The sequence below is a fragment of the Geotrypetes seraphini genome, chromosome 17, assembly GCF_902459505.1.
Source record: "Geotrypetes seraphini chromosome 17, aGeoSer1.1, whole genome shotgun sequence".
Classification (NCBI taxonomy): Eukaryota; Metazoa; Chordata; class Amphibia; order Gymnophiona; family Dermophiidae; genus Geotrypetes; species Geotrypetes seraphini.
The window spans coordinates 48,281,173-48,304,881 of NC_047100.1; the positions used below are offsets into that span (position 1 = coordinate 48,281,173).

Here is a 23,709-nt window from a genome sequence, read left to right on the forward strand (position 1 = left end):
TCAGCTTAGACCACTGTCTTTCCACTTAAGAACATAAGAACATAAGAAGTTGCCTCCGCTGAGGCAGACCATAGGTCCATCCTACTCAGCGGTCCGCTCCCGCGGCGGCCCATCAGGCCCATTGACTGAGCAATGGTCTATACCTATCTATACCCCCCAATCCCTTTTTCTTCTAGGAATCTATCCAAACCTTCTTTGAAACCATTTAGTGTTTTCTTGTCTACAACAGCCTCTGGAAGCGCGTTCCATGTATCTACCACCCTCTGAGTGAAAAAGTACTTCCTAGCGTTTGTTCTAAACCTGTCCCCTTTCAATTTCCCCCAATGCCCCCTTGTGCTTGTGGTGCCCCTTAATTTGAAAAATCTGTCCCTGTCTACTTTTTCTATGCCTTTCAGGATCTTGAAGGTTTCTATCATGTCTCCTCTAAGTCTTCGCTTCTCCAGGGAGAAAAGTCCCAACTGCTTCAATCTGTCGGTATATGGGAGATTTTCCATTCCCTTTATCAGTTTGGTTGCTCTTCTTTGTACTCCCTCAAGTACCGCCATGTCTTTCTTGAGGTACGGCGACCAGTACTGGACACAGTACTCCAGATGCGGCCGTACCATTGCACGATACAGCGGCATGATAACTTCCTTCGTCCTGGTCGTAATACCCTTCTTAATGATACCCAGCATTCTGTTTGCTTTCCTAGAGGCTGTGGCGCATTGCGCCGATGCCTTCAGTGTTGCGTCTACCATCACTCCCAGGTCTCTCTCCAGGTTACTAACCCCTAGTGGTGTTCCCCCCATTTTGTATGTGAACATCGGGTTCTTTTTCCCCACGTGCATGACCTTGCATTTCCCCACGTTGAAGCTCATCTGCCATTTTTCGGCCCACTTTTCCAGCTGCGTTAGAAAAGTGCGTTATGTCCTCCCATCCTAACAGCTCTTTCTTCAGGTACTCTCTCATTGCATTAAAGTCCGTACATTAGAAATCGAGGACTTTAAGTATCGTGCGGCCACTCTCCACTTTAGCCGTTATATCAAACCAAAACGTTTGATGATCGCTACTTCCCAGGTGAGCACCCACTCGAACATTAGAGATACTCTCTCCATTTGTGAGGACCAGATCCAATATCGCTTTTACCCTTGTGGGTTCTATCACCATTTGTCTGAGCAGAGCCTCTTGAAAGGCATCCACAATCTCCCTACTTCTTTCCGATTCCGCAGACGGAACATTCCAGTCCTCATCCGGCAGGTTGAAATCTCCCAACAGCAGAACCTCCTCTTTCCTTCCAAACTTTTGGATATCCACAATCAGATCCTTATCAATTTGCTGCGATTGAGTCGGAGGTCTGTAGACTACACCCACATAGATAGAAGTTCCATCTTCTCTTTTCAGAGCGATCCATATCGCTTCTTCCTCTCCCCAGGTCCCTTGCATTTCGGTCGCTTGGACATTGATCTTTACATAGAGAGCTACTCCTCCACCTTTTTGACCATCTCTGTCCTTCCTAAAAAGATTATATCACGGTATGTTTGCATCCCATCCATGTGATTCACTGAACCATGTCTCTGTGATAGCGACAATATCTAGATCTGCCTCTAACATCAGGGCTTGCAGATCATGAACTTTGTTGCTTAGACTGCGAGCATTTGTGGTCATCGCTTTCCAGCTATTTTTCAGCGGTAATCTCCTTTTTAGCATGGATTTTTGTTTCATTTCACTTTCCGTTTCAATACTAAGAAATGAGGTGCTGATATTGTTTATGTTGCAATCTTTACTACTATCACATTTTTTCTTTTGCCGGGGGTGGTCTCTATAATTGTCCTTCATACATACACCACCCTCACTTTCTAGTTTAAATGCCTAGAAACATATTGTCTAAATTTCTCTGCAAGGTTTCTTTTTCCTGCTGTAGTAATATGTAGCCCATCAGTGCAATATAGCTTCTTGTCCTTCCATGTAATTAGCCATTTTTTTTTCCAAGGAAGAGGGCTCTAGTTTTGACCCTTTAATCCTAAAATGCACTTCATGATGGACCTCATCAGGACCTGTAGAGCCTATAGCCCTTTATTTGGCATTGTTGCTCAGAAGCAACATGTGTTTTCCATGGCACTTATAGGAGATCTGCATCTCCAAATACCTATTACTTGGCACTGTTACTCTCGTTTAACATCAGGTTATGTAAAGCAACAGCTTCACCATCTGTCAATTAGAAACATAGAAACATAACGGCAGATAAAGGCCAAATGGCCCATCTAGTCTGCCCTTCCGCAGTAACCATTATCTCTTTCTCTCTCTGAGAGATCCCATGTGCCTATCCCAGGCCTCTTGAATTCAGACAAAGTCTCTATTTCCACCACCTCTTCTGGGAGACTGTTCCATGCATTTACCACCCTTTCTTTAAAAAAGTATGTCCTCAGATTACTCCGGAGTCTATCACCTCTTAACTTCATCCTATGCCCTCTCATTGCAGAGTTTCCTTTCAAATGAAAGAGACTCGACTCATGCACATTTATATTACATAGGTATTTAAACGTCTATCATATCTCCCCTCTTCCGCCTTTCATACAAAGTATACAGATTGAGATCTTTAAGTCTGTCCCCATATGCCTTATGATGAAGACCACATACCATTTTAGTAGCCTTCCTCTGGACCGACTCCATCCTTTTTATATTTTTTTGAAGATGCAACCTCCAGAATTGTACATAATATTCTAAATGAGGTCTCACCAGAGTCTTATACAGAGGCATCAATACAGTTGGCTTAGTCCTTTGTAAATAGTAAGCCAAGGCACATTTACAGTCCAATATGTGAAGAGCCATTTCCCCAGGATGAAAATGAGGCTTTTGAAAAAAAACAACCCCCAGGTAGAACAATGGATTGATTAAGATGAAATTCTGTGACTTTTGGAAGGAATTTAGGATGAGTCCTGAGGACCATCTTGTCATGATGAAATACTGTATAAGGTGGGACACAAACCAGTGCTTGAAGTTCGTTCACTCGTCAAGCTGAGGCGAGACAGATCAAGATGACTACTTTCCAAATGAGATACTTAAGATGAGTAGTTGCAAGAGGTTCATATGGAGGCTTTGTCAGAATGGTGAGAACTGCATTCAGATCCCAAACAACTGGAGATGGTATGAGTGGAGGTTTTGAGTTTAACAGTCCTTTCATAAACTTGAAAATTAGCGGATGAGTAGCCAAAGGTTTCTAATTGAAAGGAGCATAGTGTGCACTAATAGCACTGAGATGAACTCTGACAGAATTGGAAAGGTGCAGAAGGTAGTCCAACACTGATGGAATGGAAGATATTGTAGGATCCAACTGATGAAGATTACACCATGTGGTAAAACGTGTCCAATTGAAATCGATAGCATTGCTGAGTAGGTGGTTTTCTGGAAGCAACTATAATAGCTTCAACTGGGGCAAAGAGATTAAAATCTTCTGAGTTCAAGTTGAGAAGTACCAAGTTTTTAGGTGTAGAGACTACAGGTTGGGATATACAAGACAACCTTGACTCTGAGTGAGCAGAGATGGAAATATCTGTAATGGAATTGGATCTTTGACACTCAACTGAAGCAGTAGAGAGAACCAAGGCTGTCTGGGCCACCAAGGAGCTATAAGAATCATGGTGGCTGGTTCTCGCTTGAGTTTGATTTGTCTTTAGAACAAGAGGGATTGTCGGAAATGCATATAGGAACTTGTATGACCAATCCAGAAGAAATACATCTGTTTCCAGGGGATGTGGGGAGAACTGTCTGGAGCAGAATTGAGGTAATTTGTGATTGTGAGAAGACACAAACAGGTCTATCTGAGGAGATCCCCAAATTGAGAAGATGTGGCGCAAGACCTTAGAATCGAGAGTCCACTCAAGGAGCTGAAGAAATCTGCCGAGTCTGTTAGCCAGAGCATTCTGTTTCCCTTGCACATATACTGACTTGAGGAAGATATTTTGAGAAATTGCCATTTCAAAATATGAAGGGCTTCCTGACATAGAAGAGAACCCTTATCCCATTGTTTGTTGATATAGTACAGTGTTTTGCAAACTGTGTGCTACGGCACACTAGTGTGCCTCCTGAGATTTCAGTTGTGGCACGACACATTGGGGAAGAGAAGAGGCGCCAGCTGACTTGACTACAGGAGTGCCTCTCACAGTGAGAGGCACGTCCTATAGGGCCAGAGGATCTCATCACACAGTACAGCGCCAGTGCATGTCTCCCAACTTCCTGCTGCCGTAGCATTTCTCCTGGGACTCCTGCCTTCCTCATCTTCTCTTCCCACCCTCGGACCAGCAGCGGCAGCTCAGTGTGCTTTTAACCTCCCCACACAGCTGCTACTAGCATTCATTTAGCTATGGTTTCATCAAGCAGCCTCGGGGCCTTTGCTAGGCTGGCCCGCTTCGATGATGCAACTTCCTCTTTTGTCAGAGGCGGGCTGGCCTAACAAAGGCCCTGAGGCTGCCTGATGAAATCACGGCTAAACTAATGCTAGCAACAGCTGTTTGGGGAAGTTAAAAGTACACAGTGAGCTGCTGCTACAGAGAGGAAAGGTACTGATGGACAGGGAAGAAGGGAAAGAAAAGAAAGATGAGGTACTGCTGGACATGGGGAGAGGGAAAGGTGCTGCTGGACAGGGGAGAAGGGAAGGGAGAAGGGGGAGGATGGAAAGGGAAGGGAGAAGGGGTACTGCTGGACATGGGGAGGAGGGAAAGGGAAGGAAGGAGAAGTACTGCTGGACAGGGGGAAGGGGAAAGGGTACTGCTGGACATGGGGAGAGGTGCTGCTGGACAGGGGCGAAGGAAAGGGAAGGGAGAAGAGGTGCTGCTGGACCTGGCAGAAGGGGAGGGAAAAGAAAGGTGCTACACACTGGAGGGGAGGGTGAGATGGTGCATGGGGAGAGAGCATATTAGTTGTGAATGGGGTTGGGGGGAGAGAGGGAAGGAAGGAAACTTGTTCTAGGAGGAGTGGGAGTGATGAGAGAGGGAGAAATGGACATGGGGTTGAGGAGATGGAGAAATAGTGTATGGGTAGAGAGCATGTTGGATTGGGGGTGGGAAGGAGGGATGTCACTCAAGGGAAGAGGCGAGAAGAGAGAGAGAAAGCGTGCAGGAGGCAGAAAGTGTTGGACAAGGGAGAACGAGAGAGATGTTGATTGGGGGAGGGAAGGAGGACCAGAGGAGAAGCAGCAAGCAGGAAGAGAGAAATAAATATCGGACTGGTGGAAAGGAGGGAAAAATGTTGGCCTCGGAGGGAGGCCAGAAAGGAGGAAGGGAAGGGATATGGACTGCAGGGGGTAGAAAGGAGGAAGGGAGAGAGTTACACTGAAGGGGGGGGAGAGATGACTCAAGGAAGGGAGAGATACCAAACCAGGGAATGGAAGGAGGGGAGTATGTTAGCGTTATAGAAAAAATAGTAGTAGTAGTAGTAGTAGTAGTAGAGAAAGATGCCAGACTGGAGAGGGGGGAAGGAAGGAGAGAGATGTCAGAACAATGGGAAAAGGGAGGGAAGGAGAGAGAGATGTCGGACTACTGGGGGAAAGGAGGGAAGGAGAGAGATGTTAGCCCTTGGGAAGGAGAGAGAGAGAGAGAGAGATAGGAAGGGAAGGGAATACATGGAAAAGTAGATTTTGAGAAGAAAGCAAGAAAATGGAAAAATTGAATGCTAAGTTAATGCCAAAGGTGGATGCAGGGCAGAAAGTGAAGAAGGAGAGAAAAACAGTCAATGGATAAGAAGGCCCTGAAAACACAGTTAAGAGCACAGAAAAATAAACTCACCAGACAACAAAGGTAGGGAAAATGATTTTTTTTTTCAATATAGTGATTGACATGTGTCAGATCTGAGAATATTGTGTGTATATGAAAAATGAATGGAAAAAATTGCATTACAATTAGTAAATGGTGTGGGGTCTAGGGCGGAGCTTGGGCAGTCTGTGGCTGGGGGTATTCAGTTGATATTTGTTAGACTTAAGGGGTATTTAGCTTAAAGTTGTGGAAAAACACTACTGTAGGCAATCAGCCGGCGCCAGCGCCCCTCCTTCTGTCCGGCCCTCTTCCCTGCTGCCCTCCTCCCCCACTGGCATCTCAGGGCCCATCTGGAGAGCCTCTGCGCATAAGTAGACATCGATGTGATGATGTCACGCATGCGCATGATATCCGCGCACTTCTGGGTGCCTCAAGCATTGGCCATTACCTTTAGTGTGTCCCGGCTCTAGAAATTTGAGAGACACTGATATAGTGCATTGCCATATGATTGTCCACTCCGACAAAGAGGACCTGGTTGAGAATAAAATCCTGAAATGTTTTTAGAAGTTTAAGTTTTAAGTTTCAAGTTTATTTAAAATTTGATATACCGCTTAATAAATGTCTAAGCAGTGTACAAAAGATATAAAAATTTTAAAATCTGGGATTATAACATACTAAATCACAAACAGAGACGAAACATTCATATACATGTAGTAAGGGGGGTGAAATACAATAATTAATAGAATAGCATTGTGAATTGCCTGAAGCTCTAACAGGTTGATGTGGAATGCTCTCTCTCGAGTAGACCAAACTCCCTGAGTCCGCAGACTGTCTTGGTGAGCTCCCCATGCGTACATGGACATGTCTGTCATGAGTACTCACTGATTCGGAGGTACGTGTAACAACAAACCTCTGGATAGATTTGTTGGTCGAAATCACCATTGGAGTGATTGACTAAGAGGTGAGGAGACCCTGATCCACTGGGATAGTAGCTCTGCGGCTTCAGATCACTGAGATGCTAGACTTCATTGAGCTGGTTTGAGGTGGAGACAGGTGAAGGGGGTCACATGAACTGTGGATGCCATGTGTTCCAGGAAACACATCATTTGTCTTGCTGAAATTTTCTGAAGAGAAGACAGATGACTGCAAATTTGAAGCAATGTGTCTTGTCTCTGCTGGGGCAAGTAAGCTCATAAAAGATTGGTGCTGAGTATGGCTCCTATAAACTCCAATATTTGAGTTGGTTAGAGATAAGACTTTTGATAATTTACTTCGAGTGCCAGAAGTTCCAGAAGAGTTATGGTCACCTATGTAGCTGACTAGACTGCTTGAGCAGATGTAGCTTTGATTAACCAATTGTCCAGGTAAGGAAATACCTGGAAACCATGAGTATGAAGGGTTGCCACTACCACAACTAGGCATTTTGTGAACAGTCTGGGAGAGGAAGCTAGGCTGAATGGTAGCACCTTATATTGAAAATGATGATGGTTGACACAAAAGCAAAGATACTTTCTGTGCACTGGATGTATTGGGTTGTGTGTGTATGCTTCTAGAGAGCACGGCCGTTTGTTTCTTTCTAGAAGTGGGTACAGAGTCCCTAGGGATAGCATGCAAAACTTCTCCGTGACTAAATATTTGTTAAGAGCTTGGAGGTCGAGAATGGGAAGACGACCTCCCATCTTCTTTGGAATTAGGAAGTACTTTCAGTAGAACCCCTGATTTTCTGGATAAGGGGATACTGATTCTAAGGTACTGATTCTAAGTTGTAGACGCGCTTCAATTTCCTGAAGAAGAAGAGAAGTCTGCTAAGATGTGAAAGAGGATTTTCTTGGAGGGTTGTTTGGAGGAATGTTGATGAAATAGAGAGTAACCCTCCTGTATGACTTTTAGGACCCAAGTGTCCATTGTAAAAAGAGTCCAACGCCGATAGTATAAGACAGTGTCTCACAATCTTTTTTGAGCTGGGGCACACTAAACCTAGTGTCCCTGGCCCGAGACACCCGGAAGTGCGCCGACATCAGCACATGCACAAAGGCCCTTCAAACGGGCCTTGTGCCAAGAAGAGAGAAGGGCCAGCAGAGAGGAGAGAAGAGCCGGCAAGAAGAGAGAAGGGCCAGTAGAGAGAAGAGCCAGCAGAGGGAAGAGGTGCCAGCGTCAGGAGATTGCTTACAGGACGTGCCTCTCTTCGCAAGAGGCACATCCTGTAGACAGTCAGCTGGCGCTGGCATCTCTCTTCTTCCCCAAATCTCAGGAGGCACTCAGTTTGCAATACACTGGTATAAGACAAGGGGACACTCGATGAAATTACAGGGAAGTGCTCTTAAAACCAATAGAAGGAAAAACATTTTTTTCACTCAAAGAATAGTTTGCTCTGGAACGCGTTGCCAGAGGATGTGGTAAGAGCGGATAGCATACCTGGTTTTAAGAAAGGCTTGGACAAGTTCCTGGAGGAAAAGTCCATAATCTGTTATTGAGAAAGACATGGGGGAAGCTTGTCCTGTATTGGTAGCATGGAATATTGCTACACCTTGGGTTTTGGCCAGGTACTAGTGACCTGGATTGGCCACCATGAGAACGGGCTACTGGGCTTGATGGACCATTGGTCTGACCCAGTAAAGCTATTCTTATGTTCTTAAGTCCTCCGATAGGTTGGGGAGGAGGCAGAGTAGGAGGGAACTATGGCTATGCTCTCTAAAAGCATGTCAAAAGGAGTGAATCGATTTTTGTGGAGCAGGTTGAGCTTTCTGAGGCCTCTGTGTCTTTAGCTTCTTCTGAAGTGGAGGTTTAGAAGAGGATGTAGTTGCCGAATAGTGCCTCTTGTAAGAAGTATAAGATTGCTTCTGATAAGACTGACGATGTTTCCTTTACAAGGAAATAAAAATATAGTAGTAGTCTGAACTTCTAACATTAGGAGCCAGTACCTATGAATAAAGGTCTGATACTTTTTGAACAGCCCTCATATATATATATATATATATATATATATATATATATATATATATACACACACACACACACACACACAGGGCTTCCTTTTAGTCTTTGGTGCTCTGAAACGTCATGCACTATATTGAAATGTACTACACAAGATACTTTGATGACTCTTGCATTCTGTGGTTGAAATGTGCTATATATCACCTCTTGCGGTCTCTGGAGCTTTGCTTACCCCGCTTTTGTCTTTATTGTTGAGTAGCAGCATCAATATTTGGACCTGGAGTTCTTCCACCACTGTTCACAGAGAAAAAGAATTTAGGCAGACATGCAATGAAAATAGCACACACTTTTTTTCTAACCAATCTTTTAGGCCAACATGAAAACTCTCTCAGTCAAACACATGGAGGATTACACAACTAAACAAAAAGTAGAGTCAGTCATGTGACATCTAATTAGATTTTTGCCACATACTTGAGAGGTAAGAGGCACTGCTACTGAGATTGTATAAACCAGGGATCTCAAAGTCCCTCCTTGAGGGCCGCAATCCAGTTGGGTCTTCAGGATTTCCCCAATGAATATGCATCGAAAGCAGTGCATGCACATAGATCTCATGCATATTCATTGGGAAAATCCTGAAAACCCGACTGGATTGCGGCTCTCAAGGATGGACTTTGAGACCCCTGTATAAACTTATCTGACTTTCTACTACAACCAGACTGGCAATAAAGTAGCCATGTAGTAAAGCACAGGAACAATTACTGGATAACAAGTGCTACAGTTTACATAAACATTAAGCACTTTTGCTCTTTGAGGGCACCTTGAGCTCTCTCATCATATCGCTATGAAATGGTTTATTAACTATTAACAGGTTACTATTAACAGGTTTCAAGTTTTTTAAGTTTCAAGTTTATTAATATTTTGATATACCGACCATCACAAGTACCTGGTCGGTTTACAATAATAAGAGATAAAAATTATAAAAAAAGTTGTATATATATAAAAAATAATAATAATAAAAATAGAGGGGATAATGTCGATACAAAGACTTGATTACGAAGGATATGAAACAAAAGACTGAATTATAGTTTTTGGTGAAATTCAGTGTGTCACATGTATAAAATGGAAAGAGCGTTAGCTGTTCAAAAAGGTTTTTGAATAAGTTTAAGGATGTGTGTGGGCAATTGATAAATTATTGTAAAGAATAGTTATCGTTTTTCCCTGATTTTAAATAAATGAAAGATTTGGGAGGAGGGGATTTGACTTTTTAATGTTCGATATGAAGAGTACGAATTATTTTATTATATTGTATGTATCAACTGATATTAGTATGGTGGATGGGAAGGGGATAAATTTTATTTTGGGAACATGTGTGGTATTTCAAGTGACGTATTAAGTTAATCTGTTATTATTTTCTGTACACTTGATGTAAATATAAAATATTAAATAAATAAATAAATATAGGGGGGATAATGTTGATACAAAGACTTAATTACGAAGGATATGAAACAAAAGGGAAGGAAAGGTTTTAAATTACATTGTATAAATAAAAGCGAAATGAGGAAAGGAGGGGAGGATAAAATGAAAGGGAAACATGGGGTATCGCTTCCTGGAAGCATTTATGTTGTCCTGACTTCAGTTGGAATTTTGATAAGCATCTTTAAAAAGAAATGTCTTGAGGAGTGTTTTAAACTTGGTTAAGGAATTTTCAGAATGAAGATTCGACGGCATTGCATTCCAAAGAGAGGGTGCGGCAACAGAGAAAATAGTGTTTTTGGTATAGTATAAATCTTTGATTGGAGGGACTGTTAGTAAGTTCTGGTTAGTGGACCTGAGGGCCCTGGAAGGGGTATGTGGAATAAGAAAGGCAGGCTGGTAAGAAGTCTAAGAGAAGAATTTTATAAGTTGTTCTATGAGAGACTGGTAACCAGTGAGATTCTCGGAGAAGGGGGGTGACATGGTCATATTTTTTTGTTTTATGAATGAGTTTAATCGCTGTATTTTGAATTAGTTGTATTCAGCAAGTTTCTTTTTGGGTTATTCTATGATAGAGTGAGTTACACTGGGAGTTGATGGAGTCCTTATTGTGGTGTCATCTAAAAATAGGAAGATCCAGGACTTTCTGCAGGGAGAGCTGTTCCAGCAACTGATAATGGAATGCACATAAGAGGGGATCATAATATTGAATCTATTGCTTATATGTGGATAGGACATTTCTGATGTTATAGTGAGTTATCATCTGGCAGCCAGTGACATGGGAGGAGTGAGGGAATCAAGAGCAGTTGAGAGAATAGGAAGAGATTGCTTTATTGACAGATTTACATAACATAGTATTAAGAGAGAGTGTGTGGGGGGGGAGGGAAGGAAGGGAAACACTGGCGGAGAGAGTGCATGGGTCAACAGCCTGAAGATTCCTGAAAGTACTGGTGAGGATTGGTCATGATAGGGAGGAAGGTGATGGGTCGTGAAGGTTATGAGATGATGGTTGGAGAAGGGAAGAACTGAGGTGGAGAAGTTAGCAACTGAGCAAACAGAAAAGAAGAAAAGATCAAGGCATTGGCCATTCTGGTGCATGGCCACACTGCTGAAGATTGAATGATATTGGAGCAAGAAACTGAGGTATAAGAGTCAGAAATGTCCTCAGCATGAATATTAAAATCACCAAGGATGAGGGAAGGAGACGAAGGTTCAAGAAAGATGGAGCACCAGGAATTAAAGTCAGTGAGAAAGGAAGATAGGAGTTTACTAGAAGGTCAATAAATGACCACTACTCGATGAGAGAGGGAAGCGGACAGAGTGGACTTCGAAGGAGGAGAAGCAGTGAGATTGGGGTAGGAGAAGAGGTTGAAATATACAGGAGAGTGAGAGTAACAGCCCAACCCCTCCTCCATGACATAACAGTTAACAGAATTATCTAAAGCAGTGTTCTTCAATGCAAGTACCTGATCACTTTATCTCTTAGAAACATGTACGGGGTTTAAATTCTCCTCTGTATTTAGTGTCGTTGACTTCAAATCTTGGTATAGCTCCAAGGTGTATGTGTCCCATTGAACATGTTCCTTCATTCGAGTTTTAGCAAAGACTACCTCTTTTACTTTAAAGTCTACAATGCAGGCAACCACATCCTTTGGTTTATTAGGTGCTCCCCATCCCAGACCCCTGTGCGCTCTAGTTTAATATACCAGGCTATTGTCCTCCATCAGTAGCATAGATTCAAACTTTTGCACTATTGCTTCTCAATCAGTATATTCCGGGGTTTCTGGTAGCCCTCTGATTTGAATATTGCATCACCTGTTCCTATTTTCAAAATCCTCTAGTTTGTCCATAAAGCACAGTTACTTACCGTAACAGGTGTTATCCAGGGTCAGCAGGCAGATAATTCTTGACGGATGGGTGACGGCACCGACGGAGCCCCGGTACGGACAATTTTAGAGTGATTGCACTCTAAGAACTTAGAAAGTTCTAGCTAGGCCGCACCGCGCGTGCGCGAGTGCCTTCCCGCCCGACGAAGGCGTGCGGGCCCCAGTTAGTATAAGCCAGCTAAGAAGCCAACCCGGGCAGCCCTTCTCCTCGTTCTGGCTGTTTTTCTGCTGCTCTTTGCCTCTCTATCCAAGCTCATGGCACAAAAAGTAAAGTGGATGGAAGGAAAAGCTACATGCTTGAAAAAGAAGGCGTTTCTCAGTAGATGAAGAAAATAGATTTGGAAATGCATACATCCTTCAGAATCAAACTTTTTATTGTGTGTAAGACAGGCTGGCGAAGTAGATGTCACAGTCTCTCACAGACAGATATCTGATGGCTCATTTAAATCCAAAGTGCCTCCAGCTTAAAAATCAATGAAAATCACTGATCTAAAGAGGGAAAAGAACCAGCACATAGTATAGGAGCAGTGATCTAAAGGCTGGGCAGAGTCTGAGAAGTATACGGATGGATCAATCAATATTCTAACAAGAATTTATTGTACAAATGGGTTTTTAGGTTACGTCTGATGTGCATGTAAAAGGAGAAGGACAGTATAATAGAAAGCAGCTCCCTTTACACTTACCTGGTGGGGGGGGGGGGCTGGGTTCAAGAGGCTTAGGCCTCCCCAATTTTGGACGTTATAATGTGCCTTAAAAACTAGTTCTTGGGGGAACATCAATATACCACACGGCTTTTAATGTCTCACACTCTCTACTGGCCTTGCTACATCTGCTGAGTGGCCACTTTCCCACAGATCTGCGTATAAGTGTTTTACTAAAACCACTCTGGGAGGTGTGAGGGAGTTACCCTGCCTTAGTGAAGTGGGAAAGGAAAGGTTTTTATTTATTAGAAAATCTTTCCACAGCAGAGGGCTGGTTAAAGGCCTTAGTGGCGATTCAAGATCACTTAGGCCCTCGCCGGGGAGGTACGTTTGCATATTCCCAGGCCAAACATTATATTTCATCCCTCCCACAGGATCGGATTGGCTGAGCTTTTGGGAAATGTCTTTGGAAATTTTGGGGCTCTGTGTCAGTTTGAAAGTAGTAAAGATGTTAGACACATTCTCATGGGTTGGGAATGGGAGCTTCATAAGATTTAGGATCCTGGGATATTTGGGCCAATGTTAAGGGGACACCTAAACTGTTACAGAGTGGTGTTGCGGGAATGTTATGTTTGAGTGTTATATATAGCCTAGTATGCACAAACACAATTACATAAAATTAGGGGCATTGATACCCCTCTCTGCCTTAAGTGTGGCAGAGAGCCTAATGTTTTTCCCATTTGTTTTGGGGCTATTGGTTCATTTGTACATTTTGGGCCTCCATTGTGCAATATCGACAGCATTTATTAGGGTGTAGCCTTGCAGGTACAGTGGAACAATTAGTACTTGATCTGCCTGGGTCATTTCATGGTATGTCTTGGGGAGGAATTTTGTTGTGTCGTAAAGTGTGTCCCCTAGCCCGTAAGAGCAAATTGCAGTCCTGGACTTCTTCGGACCCTCCCTCATTTTGGCAGTGGCGGACACAGGTCCACATTCTAGCTATTTGGGGAGGGGCTTGGAAGGGTGGGACATGCACCAAACAAAAACGGTTCTTGCTGACCAGGGAGGCCTATTTGGCTTCTATAGCTTCCAGAGGACTTAGCTTACTTTTGAACACCATCTTTTGGTGAGATTCCATGATAAATGATTAGCTGTTTATAACTTCCTGCTGCTGTGGGAGGAGGGAGTTTACTGCAGAGGAAGGGCTGCTCGATACCACCCAGGGGTCATGCATTTTTCAAATGTCGCCTCTCTTCCTCTGGTATAGCCTTTTTTTAGGGGGGGATACTATGGGTGTTGGGATAGTAGAGGGGTAAGGATGTTGGTATGTTATCATTTGATGACCTTTTGCTGTCAATTGCAATGCCCGATTGTTTCTGTAAGACCTTGCCACTTTGCTATTATAACTTGGTGGGTTGGTTTGTACATATTGATTGTCATCAAATTCACATGGGGTGGGAAAAGTGGAGTAGGGTGGGTAGGGAGTTGGTTGGGGGGAACATTTATTACTGTTTTGCTTGTTGAACTGTTCCTTGTTGGTCGCTGCTATTATTCTGTATGTTATTGCTCAACGATAAAAATAGATTTCACTTAAAAGTAATTGTGTTTAGAGCACAGTCATATACTGCATTACTTCACATGCCCTGTCTCCAACAGATAACTCAAAACATGAGATCATATATTTAAAACACAAACTAATCGCAGACAGCACTCTGAGCAGACCTTCTCTAAGGTATCAGGAACAATCGGAGGTGTGCAACTTAACAAATCTGCAGACAAAGACTAATTGGTCCACAGTTGATCGCACTCAAGGGAAGCTGGAGCACGAGAAGCTCAGGATGCCATGAAGAAATTGATCAGAACATACCTTCAATACGTTTCTTCAGCCTCTGACAGCCCCTCTCATAAGCCCGGCGTCTCATCCTTTCCTCTGCAGACTCTTCCTTTAGCTCCTTGCTCTCCTTTCCCTGAAAATTAAAGTAAGATACATTCAATACTGAAAATAAGCTTCATGTAATCAGATACCGCATCAGCAATCCACAATAAACTAGATCAGGGGTGTCCAACCTGCGGCCCGAGGGCCACATGCGGCCCCGTGAAGTATTTTGTGCAGCGCCGGTCGAGGGCGATGCAGTGTTTTCCTAAGCTGCCCCCGGGTGTTTACCATCTTGCCGGTTCCCTCCTCTGTCTTGCTGCAGCATTTGCGCGGCCCCAAAAACATTTTTTTTGGCCAATGCGGCCCAGGGAAGCCAAAAGGTTGGACACCCCTGAACTAGATATATCAAACCTAATACCCATCTTTTGCCAATTTTGTTAGGTACCAAACAGAGATATAAAGAAAGGGCAACAGCAACATCCAATCATCCATAAATATTAATATAGTAACATAGTAAATGATGGCAGATAAATACCTGTGTGGTCCATTCAGTCTGCCCAACAGTCACATTCATTCGTATTCAATTTACTTGCTAAGTTTCAGTATAAGATGCCATTCCTCCCCCCACCGAGATAGGCAAGACCTGTACTGATTTGAATGTGGTATAAAATACATATAATTGCTCTTGATCCTTCTTGCCACATATGGGTTGGAGACCGTAGAAGTCTGCACACATACACCTGCTAGAGCAGACTGATTAACTTTAGGGTAAAGACCTTAGTAGGAAACCCTCCCTCCCCTTTAGAAGGGAGGGAACACCTCTTTGGCTGCAGAACATCTGCGCTGTGCCACTGTTCCAGGACTCCTGGGGAAATTTTCGCTCCCCTAACAGGCTCCAAAGCTGTGTGCCATGCCCCAAAGGCTGCATGGAAGCCAAACTTGAAGTTCCCACCTCCCTGCTTCACATGGCACAAGGGCGCACTTCTATCACCCATCCTTCACAAACAAGGCATGATAAAGGGGCATTAGAGTCAGAGGACTCCATCACTGGCACTTTGGAAGCAAAATTAGGTGTTTTTGAGAAGTCTGGGGAAAAAAATTGGGGAAAACCAAGATGGCAACCGCTGGTGAATTTTAGTGCAAAAAAAACCCCCCAGCTTAAAAATCACCTCAGGGCCTCAAAAAACAGGATTTTAGGGGAGGGGGACCAAGGCCCTACCTTTAGAAATAGTTAAAAACAGCATTTGAAGACATCCCCCCCAATCACCCCTGATTCTTCCCACAGGCTGTCACAGCCTTGCTCACACACCATGTGCTGGAGAAATGGTGCTGCTGCCTGCTTCAGGTACCCCCTCCAATACATCGGAGGTGACCAGTGGAGTGCCACAGGGATCGGTCTTGGGACCGATCCTTTTCAAAATATACATAAGAGACCTGACTCAAGGGCTTCAAGGTAAAATAACACTATTCGCCGACGACGCCAAACTATGCAACATAGTAGATAACAGCACCTTACCCGACAGTATGGAGCAGGACCTGCTCTTATTGGAACATTGGTCCTCGACTTGGCAGCTGGGCTTTAATGCCAAAAAATGTAAGGTCATGCACCTTGGCAGCAAAAATCCATGCAGAACTTACACTCTGAATGGTGAGACCTTAGCTAGGACTACGGCAGAACGTGATTTGGGAGTAATCATTAGTGCAGACATGAAAACTGCCAAGCAGGTGGAGAAAGCTGCATCCAAGGCTAGACAAATGGTGGGATGCATCCGTAGAGGTTTCGTCAGCCGGAGGCCCGAAGTCATAATGCCCCTGTACAGATCCATGGTGAGACCTCATTTTGAATATTGTGTTCAATTCTGGAGACCACATTATCAAAAAGATGTGCGGAGAATCGAGTCGGTTCAGCGAATTACCACCAGGATGGTCTCGGGACTCAAGAACCTCCCATATGAGGAAAGACTGAATAAACTGCAACTATACTCGCTCGAGGAACGTAGAGAGAGGGGGGACATGATTGAGACTTTTAAATATATCACGGGCCGCATCGAGGTGGAAGATGATATCTTGTTTCTTAAAGGACCTTCAACCACAAGAGGTCATCCGCTGAAAATCAAAGGTGGGCAATTTCATGGCGACACCAGGAAGTATTTCTTCACCGAAAGGGTAGTCGATCATTGGAATGAACTTCCATTGCAGGTGATTAACGCCAGCAGCGTGCTCGATTTCAAAAAGAAATGGGATATGTTTGTGGGATCTCTAGCCGGGTGAAGTCTGGGGGTGGGTCATTAGTGTGGGCAGACTTGATGGGCTACAGCCCTTTTCTGTGGAACCATGGGGTGCAAGGGGATATCTACCGATGGATCAAACACTGGTTGGCAGGCAGGAAACAGAGGGTTGGAGTGAAAGGCCAATACTCAGACTGGCAATGGGTCACGAGCGGAGTTCCACAGGGGTCGGTGCTGGGACCTCTACTGTTCAATATATTTATCAACGATCTGGAGGCGGGGACAAAATGTGAGGTTATCAAATTTGTCGATGACACCAAACTCTGCAGCAGGGTTAGAAACACGGAAGACTGTGAAGACCTGCAAAGAGACCTAACGAGACTGGAAGGCTGGGCAAAAAAGTGGCAAATGAGTTTTAACGTAGAGAAATGCAAGGTCATGCATGTAGGGAAAAAGAACCCGATGTTCAGCTACAAAATGGGGGGAACACTGCTAGGGGTGAGTACCCTTGAAAGGGACCTGGGGGTGATGGTCGACACATCACTGAAACCATCGGCACAATGTGCGACAGCCTCAAAGAAAGCAAACAGAATGCTGGGCATCATCAAAAAGGGTATCACAACCAGGACGAAGGAAGTCATCATGCCGCTGTATCGATCAATGGTGCGCCCGCACCTGGAGTACTGTGTTCAATACTGGTCGCCGTACCTCAAGAAGGACATGGCGATACTCGAGGGAGTGCAGAGGAGGGCGACTAAACTGATAAAAGGTATGGAAAATTTTGCATACGCCGACAGGTTAAAAATGCTGGGGCTGTTCTCCCTAGAGAAGAGGAGACTTAGAGGGGACATGATAGAAACCTTCAAAATCCTTAAGGGCATAGAGAAAGTGAATAAGGATAGATTCTTCAAACTGTGGGGAGCCACAAGAACTAGGGGTCACTCGGAGAAATTGAAAGGGGACAGGTTTAGAACAAATGCTAGGAAGTTCTTTTTTACTCAGAGGGTGGTGGACACATGGAATGCGCTTCCGGAGGATGTGATAGGCCAGAACTCTGTACAGGGGTTCAAGGAGGGTTTAGATAGGTTCCTGGAGGATAGGGGGATTGAAGGGTACAGATATAACTTGAGGTAGGTTATAGAAGTGGACAGAAACCACTTCACAGGTCGCAGACCTGATGGGCCGCCGCGGGAGCGGACCGCTGGGCGAGATGGACCTCGGTCTGACCCAGTGGAGGCAACTTCTTATGTTCTTATGTTCTTATGTTCTGCCGTCATATTCTATGTTTCTATATCAAGTGTAGCTGTTCTAAAAGAGGCCCTCTGCTTCCAGTCACTTTGCTGGGATCTTCAGGCTTCCGGTTGGACCTCCACAGACCAACCCTCTTTAACCCCCCCACCCCGACTTCTCACAAAAAATGGGGGGGAATGAAATGCGGCCAGCACGAGTGCCCTGAAGGAATGCTATTAGCGCCTAAACAGCCTGTGCTGCAGTCCCTGACAAATCAAAGGAGCAAGCAAACACCCAGGGGAACGGACCCTGAGCTCCACTAATCTTCAGCAAGCTGACTAAAACGGGTCCCCGAAGGATATACCTGCCAGCTGTAGATTTAAAATCTGCTCTACTTCATGCAGGCAGAGTAGACTGTTATCAAACAGATCTCCAATGTCAGAAAAAAGATCGCAACTAGAGCAAAAAAACCGCAAAACGTTTGCAAAATAAAAAAGAAATAAAACAAGCAGATCAGAAGACACCTTTCATGCTTGCCTGCAGAAAGAGAAACTGAAAGAGGTTTCAAAAGTTGTGATTCACATCTTTCTGCAGTATGTTCGCGAAAATGGACAGGGTACCTTAAGATTTAACACTCCATTCCTATTGCACTGGCAGCCAGAAATTCTTCCAGCTGGACTGCTGCCATCACCATCTCTGGAAATGCAAATATATGAACACACATATATACCTATTACCCCAAGAACATACATGAAGACTCACTTGTTGGACATAGAAAAAATCTAACAAAACCAGCTTTTCTCACCCTTTCATGTTTGACACAGTACAGTAACGCTTTCCTTTAAAAAGCATTTAAGACATTAATTGTCTTATTTTATGTATACAGTACTGCTTTTGATTTGAGTAAAGTGGTGTAGCAATCCATGTTACATCAAGAGATATTTTACATGCCACCTACACACCGGGCCTATTTCTTACCTCTTTATTAAAGCGGTTGGGCCACCACGTGGTTGGAATAAGTTCCTGCAGGCCAGCCTCTTCCACTCTCAATGGACTCTTAATATAGAAGAACACGACTGAGCGTAGAACATCAAATCTGAATTATAGTTTAAGAAATGGCAAAAGGTATCTGCAAATCCCTGTAAATCTCACCTCTGCTCTCTTTCCCATTTGTTTTCATCAGGGATCAATCACATATGGATTCTCCTCTTGCCCACTGCTATCCAGATTTCATCAGGAAACCATCATGACAGCAAATTTTCTAGTTTTAATCCCCAAATATTTTCCTAAATAAAATTAGTTTAAATCCTGTAATTTCTAGAGGCCTAGAAAACAAGGATGATATTTCTAATACAGCAGATGAAAAAGGTGAGTCCACTCTTCAAAGTGATATGTAGAAATAAAACAAAGGAAAAAATACATTTTTTATTGGACCAATTTAATGTAGTTTATGATTAGCTTTCGAAGGTAACCCCTTCCTTCCTCAAATTAGAAATAATCAAATGTAGGCAAAATCAGTATATATAAGGTAAATATGAAAGCATTTCAGTGGTAGTTGGAGACAAAGAGATGCAAAGCAGTTTGATTTTATTTGTAGTGAAAAAGAAAACCAAGGTCTTTGTTAAGTAAGAGAAAGATGTGTCAAAGCAGTTTCAGTTTCTTTGTGGTGGAAAATAAAGCCAAGGTCCTCGTTGAGCCAAGTCTGGTGGGTATCGAAAAGCCAAAAGAGAGTATGAAGAGAGGCTAGCTAGAGAGGCACGAAATTTCAAACCGTTCTTCAGATATGTTAAAGGGAAACAGCCAGCTAGGGAGGTGGTGGGACCGCTGGACGAAGGAGACAGGAAGGGAGCGGTGAAGGAGGAGAAAGAAGTCGCAGAAAGACTCAACATGTTCTTCTCGTCTGTATTTACAAACGAAGACACAACCAACATACCGGAACCTGAACAAATCTTCAATGGAAATCAAGCAGAAAAATTAACATCCATGGAAGTGAGCCTTGATGATGTACACAGGCAGATAGAAAAACTTAAAACTGACAAATCCCCGGGTCCGGACGGAATCCATCCCAGGGTTCTGAAGGAATTAAAGGAGGAGATAGCGAAACTACTGCAGCAAATTTGCAACCTATCCTTGAAAACAGGCATGATCCCGGAGGATTGGAAGATAGCCAATGTCACGCCCATCTTTAAAAAGGGATCAAGAGGTGACCCGGGAAACTACAGACCAGTGAGTTTGACCTCGGTTCCGGGGAAACTGGCGGAAGCACTGATTAAAGAACACATCGATGAACATCTGGAAAGAAACGAACTTTTGAAAACAACCCAACATGGTTTCTGCAGGGGGAGATCGTGCCTAACAAACTTATTGCACTTCTTCGAAGGAATTAACAAACGGATGGACAGAGGAGACCCCATAGACACCTTGATTTCCAAAAAGCCTTTGACAAGGTGCCTCACGAACGTCTACTCCGGAAACTGAAGAACCATGGAGTGGACGGAGACGTACATAGATGGATCAGAAACTGGTTGGCGGGTAGGAAACAGAGGGTAGGGGTGAAAGGCCACTACTCGGACTGGATGAGGGTCACGAGTGGTGTTCCGCAGGGCTCAGTGCTCGGGCCGCTGCTATTTAATATATTCATAAATGATCTAGAAACAGGCACGAAGTGTGAGATAATAAAATTTGCGGACGATACAAAACTATTTAGTGGAGCTGGGACTAAAGAGGAATGTGAAGAATTGCAAAGGGACTTGAACAAATTGGGGGAATGGGCGGCGAGATGGCAGATGAAGTTCAACGTTGAGAAATGTAAAGTATTGCATGTTGGAAACAGAAACCCGAGGTACAACTATACAATGGGAGGGATATTATTGAATGAGAGTAACCAAGAAAGGGACTTGGGGGTAATGGTGGACATGACAATGAAGCCGACGGCACAGTGCGCAACAGCCGCTAAGAAAGCAAATAGAATGCTAGGCATAATCAAGAAGGGTATTACAACAAGGACAAAAGAAGTTATCCTGCCATTGTATCGGGCGATGGTGCGCCCGCATCTGGAATACTGCGTCCAATATTGGTCTCCGTACCTTAGGAAGGATATGGCGTTACTCGAGAGGGTTCAAAGGAGAGCGACACGCTTGATAAAAGGGATGGAAAACCTCTCATACGCTGAGAGATTGGAGAAACTGGGTCTCTTTTCCCTGGAGAAGAGGAGACTTAGAGGGGATATGATAGAGACTTATAAGATCATGAAGGGCATAGAGAGAGTAGAGAAGGACAGATTCTTCAAACTTTCGAAAAATAAAAGAACAAGAGGACACTTGGAAAAGTTGAAAGGGGACAGATTTAAAACGAATGCTAGGAAGTTCTTCTTTACCCAACGAGTGGTGGACACCTGGAATGCGCTTCCAGAGGGCGTAATAGGGCAGAGTACAGTACAGGGGTTTAAGAAAGGATTGGACAATTTCCTGCTGGAAAAGGGGATAGAAGGGTATAGATAGAGGATTACTGCACAGGTCCTGGACCTGTTGGGCCACCGCGTGTGCGGACTGCTGGGCACGATGGACCTCTGGTCTGACCCAGCAGAGGCATTGCTTATGTTCTTATGTATCAAAATATTTTATTGTTTTGATTTCAAAATTTTTTATTTTTTTTATTTTATTTCTTCCATTTGTGCATCGCACATACCTATATCTTATACTCTTGCTCAACAAATTGTATTTCTATATCCGTGCTTTCTTAAAGTATCTGCTCTCTGTATTTCCTCTGACTATCTGCATATTGTAATTTGCTGAATGTCCAGCTCTCTTGACTGTAAACTGCCTAGAAGTCGCAAGATTGTGGCGGTATAGAAGAATAAAGTTATTATTATTATTATACAAGCTCTAGGCGACATTACAGAGATTATATTACATTATGTTCTTGGATTGTCTTAAAATCATTGGGGCAGTAGTCAGTATTTCCAAAGTGCTGTCTGACAGAGGTGACATCCTGGCTGGCACTATAATTTTTAATATGATACCTGTGTAAGTTGATCCTAGTCTTTAGCATCTGGCCTGTTTCACCAATGTAGCACTCTTCTTTACACTTTTTACATTGAATGAAATATACCACATTGGAAGATGAACATGTGAAGGATTCCCTTAAGTTGTATGTTTTTCCCATGTAGAATGTGCCCATAGAAAGATGGGTAGGTATGAGTTTCTTTAAAAGGGGCTGTACTTGCTTAGGAACTGTTTTGATCATGGGATCCTCTGAGATGTGCTCGCAGAGTTTGCAGCTTGCCACACTGCAAGGATGTGTGCCATTCTCTTCTTTGTGGGTTTGTACAGGGAGTTTCTTCTTACCAGTTTCCGTTTCAGATTAGGTGGCTGATGGAAGGCCAGCAAAGGTAGACTGGGAATATTTCATCTTCTTGGAGTAGTTTTTCCATTTCTGGATTGTATGTCAGTACCAAGGGGATCCTTTCCTTGTTTTCTTGTCCTTGTAGTGCAATAGTTTTTCTCTGAGTGTTTTAAGGGATGAGGCAATATTCTTGGAGATTTTAGGGTTATATCCTTTTTGTTTGAAGGATTCAGTCAGGGTTTTTAAGTGATTATCTCTTGTCTCTTGGGCCAGAGCAGTTACGGTGGTATTGTGTGGCTTGGCCGTGTATAATGGATCTTTTTATATGTGAGGGGTGGAAGCTGGAGTTGTGGAAGTAGCTGCATCTGTCTGTAGATTTCTTGTAAATATAAGTTTGGATGTAACCATTACTGATAGAGACTGTGGTGTCTAGAAAATTGACTTTTTCTGGGAAATAGTCTTTTGAATTTTATTGTAGGGTGGTATGTATTGAAAAAGTTGAAAAATTATTTGAGAGTCTCTTCTCCCAGTCCAAATCATAAAAATGTAATCTATATACTGGTATTTCAGGGGTTTGTCTGATATGTATTTAGAAATGTCTGATATGTATTTAGAGGTTTGCATATTGTGGTGTCATCCTGGTGCCCATATTTTGCAGATAGATGTCATTGTTAAAGCGGAAATAGTTGCGAGTTAGAATGCATTTGACCAATGCTGTAATAGCTTTCGGAGAGTGTTGTTGGTCCAGGGTAAATGTTTTTAGGAGTTTTCCACATGCAGGAATGCCGCATAATGTATGGGGAATGTTGTGACTAGAAGTGTACTAGGTGGTAGCTGCTCGGCATTATTCAATTTGTTCAGGAAGTTTGTGGTGTCTTGTATGAAACTCTTTGTCCTTTGCACAAAGGGTTTAAGAATCCACTCTATAAATCCAGATATTTCTTCTGCGAGTGTGCCAATACCAGATATGATTGGTCTGCCAGGGTTGCCAGGTTTATGCATTTTCAGCAGCATGTAGAATGTGCCCATAGAAGGATGGTTAGGTATGAGTTTCTTTAAAAGGGGATGTACTTGCTTAGGAAGTGTTTTGATGAGGTTTTTTTTTTTTAGCTATCCTCTATAATAAAACCCTTACCCGCGCATGCACTGTTGAGACGGCATGATCCCTGCCGCCGTTATTTCTGCTTCCATGCCAAATTCGATTTGAGGTGCGGCTTGCAGCACGTGGGGCAGAAGAAGGCAGAAAACGGAGAGTGCGAGTGTTTCGTTCGGCGGTTTCCGCATGCGCAGTAGAGCGTTTGGCAGTTTCCCCATCAGTAGAAGCCTGCAGCAGTTTAAACAATGCCTTTCTTCCACGACGCTGCGACCCCG

At 43.6% G+C, this 23,709-nt stretch overlaps 1 protein-coding gene across 4 annotated transcripts in view; it reads right to left on the reverse strand.

Annotated features, from left to right (window-relative positions):
* RNF123 (ring finger protein 123) overlaps positions 1-23,709 on the reverse strand; it is a 363,039-nt gene that overhangs the window by 185,482 nt on the left and 153,848 nt on the right. For all 4 annotated transcript variants that reach the window (XM_033926520.1, XM_033926519.1, XM_033926522.1 and 1 more), the window contains exons 16-18: positions 18,973-19,090; positions 14,528-14,627; positions 8,893-8,954 (exon numbers count right to left, since the gene is read on the reverse strand). In XM_033926520.1, the coding sequence (XP_033782411.1) occupies positions 8,893-8,954; positions 14,528-14,627; positions 18,973-19,090 (280 nt within the window). The remainder of the gene's footprint in view (positions 1-8,892; positions 8,955-14,527; positions 14,628-18,972; positions 19,091-23,709) is intronic.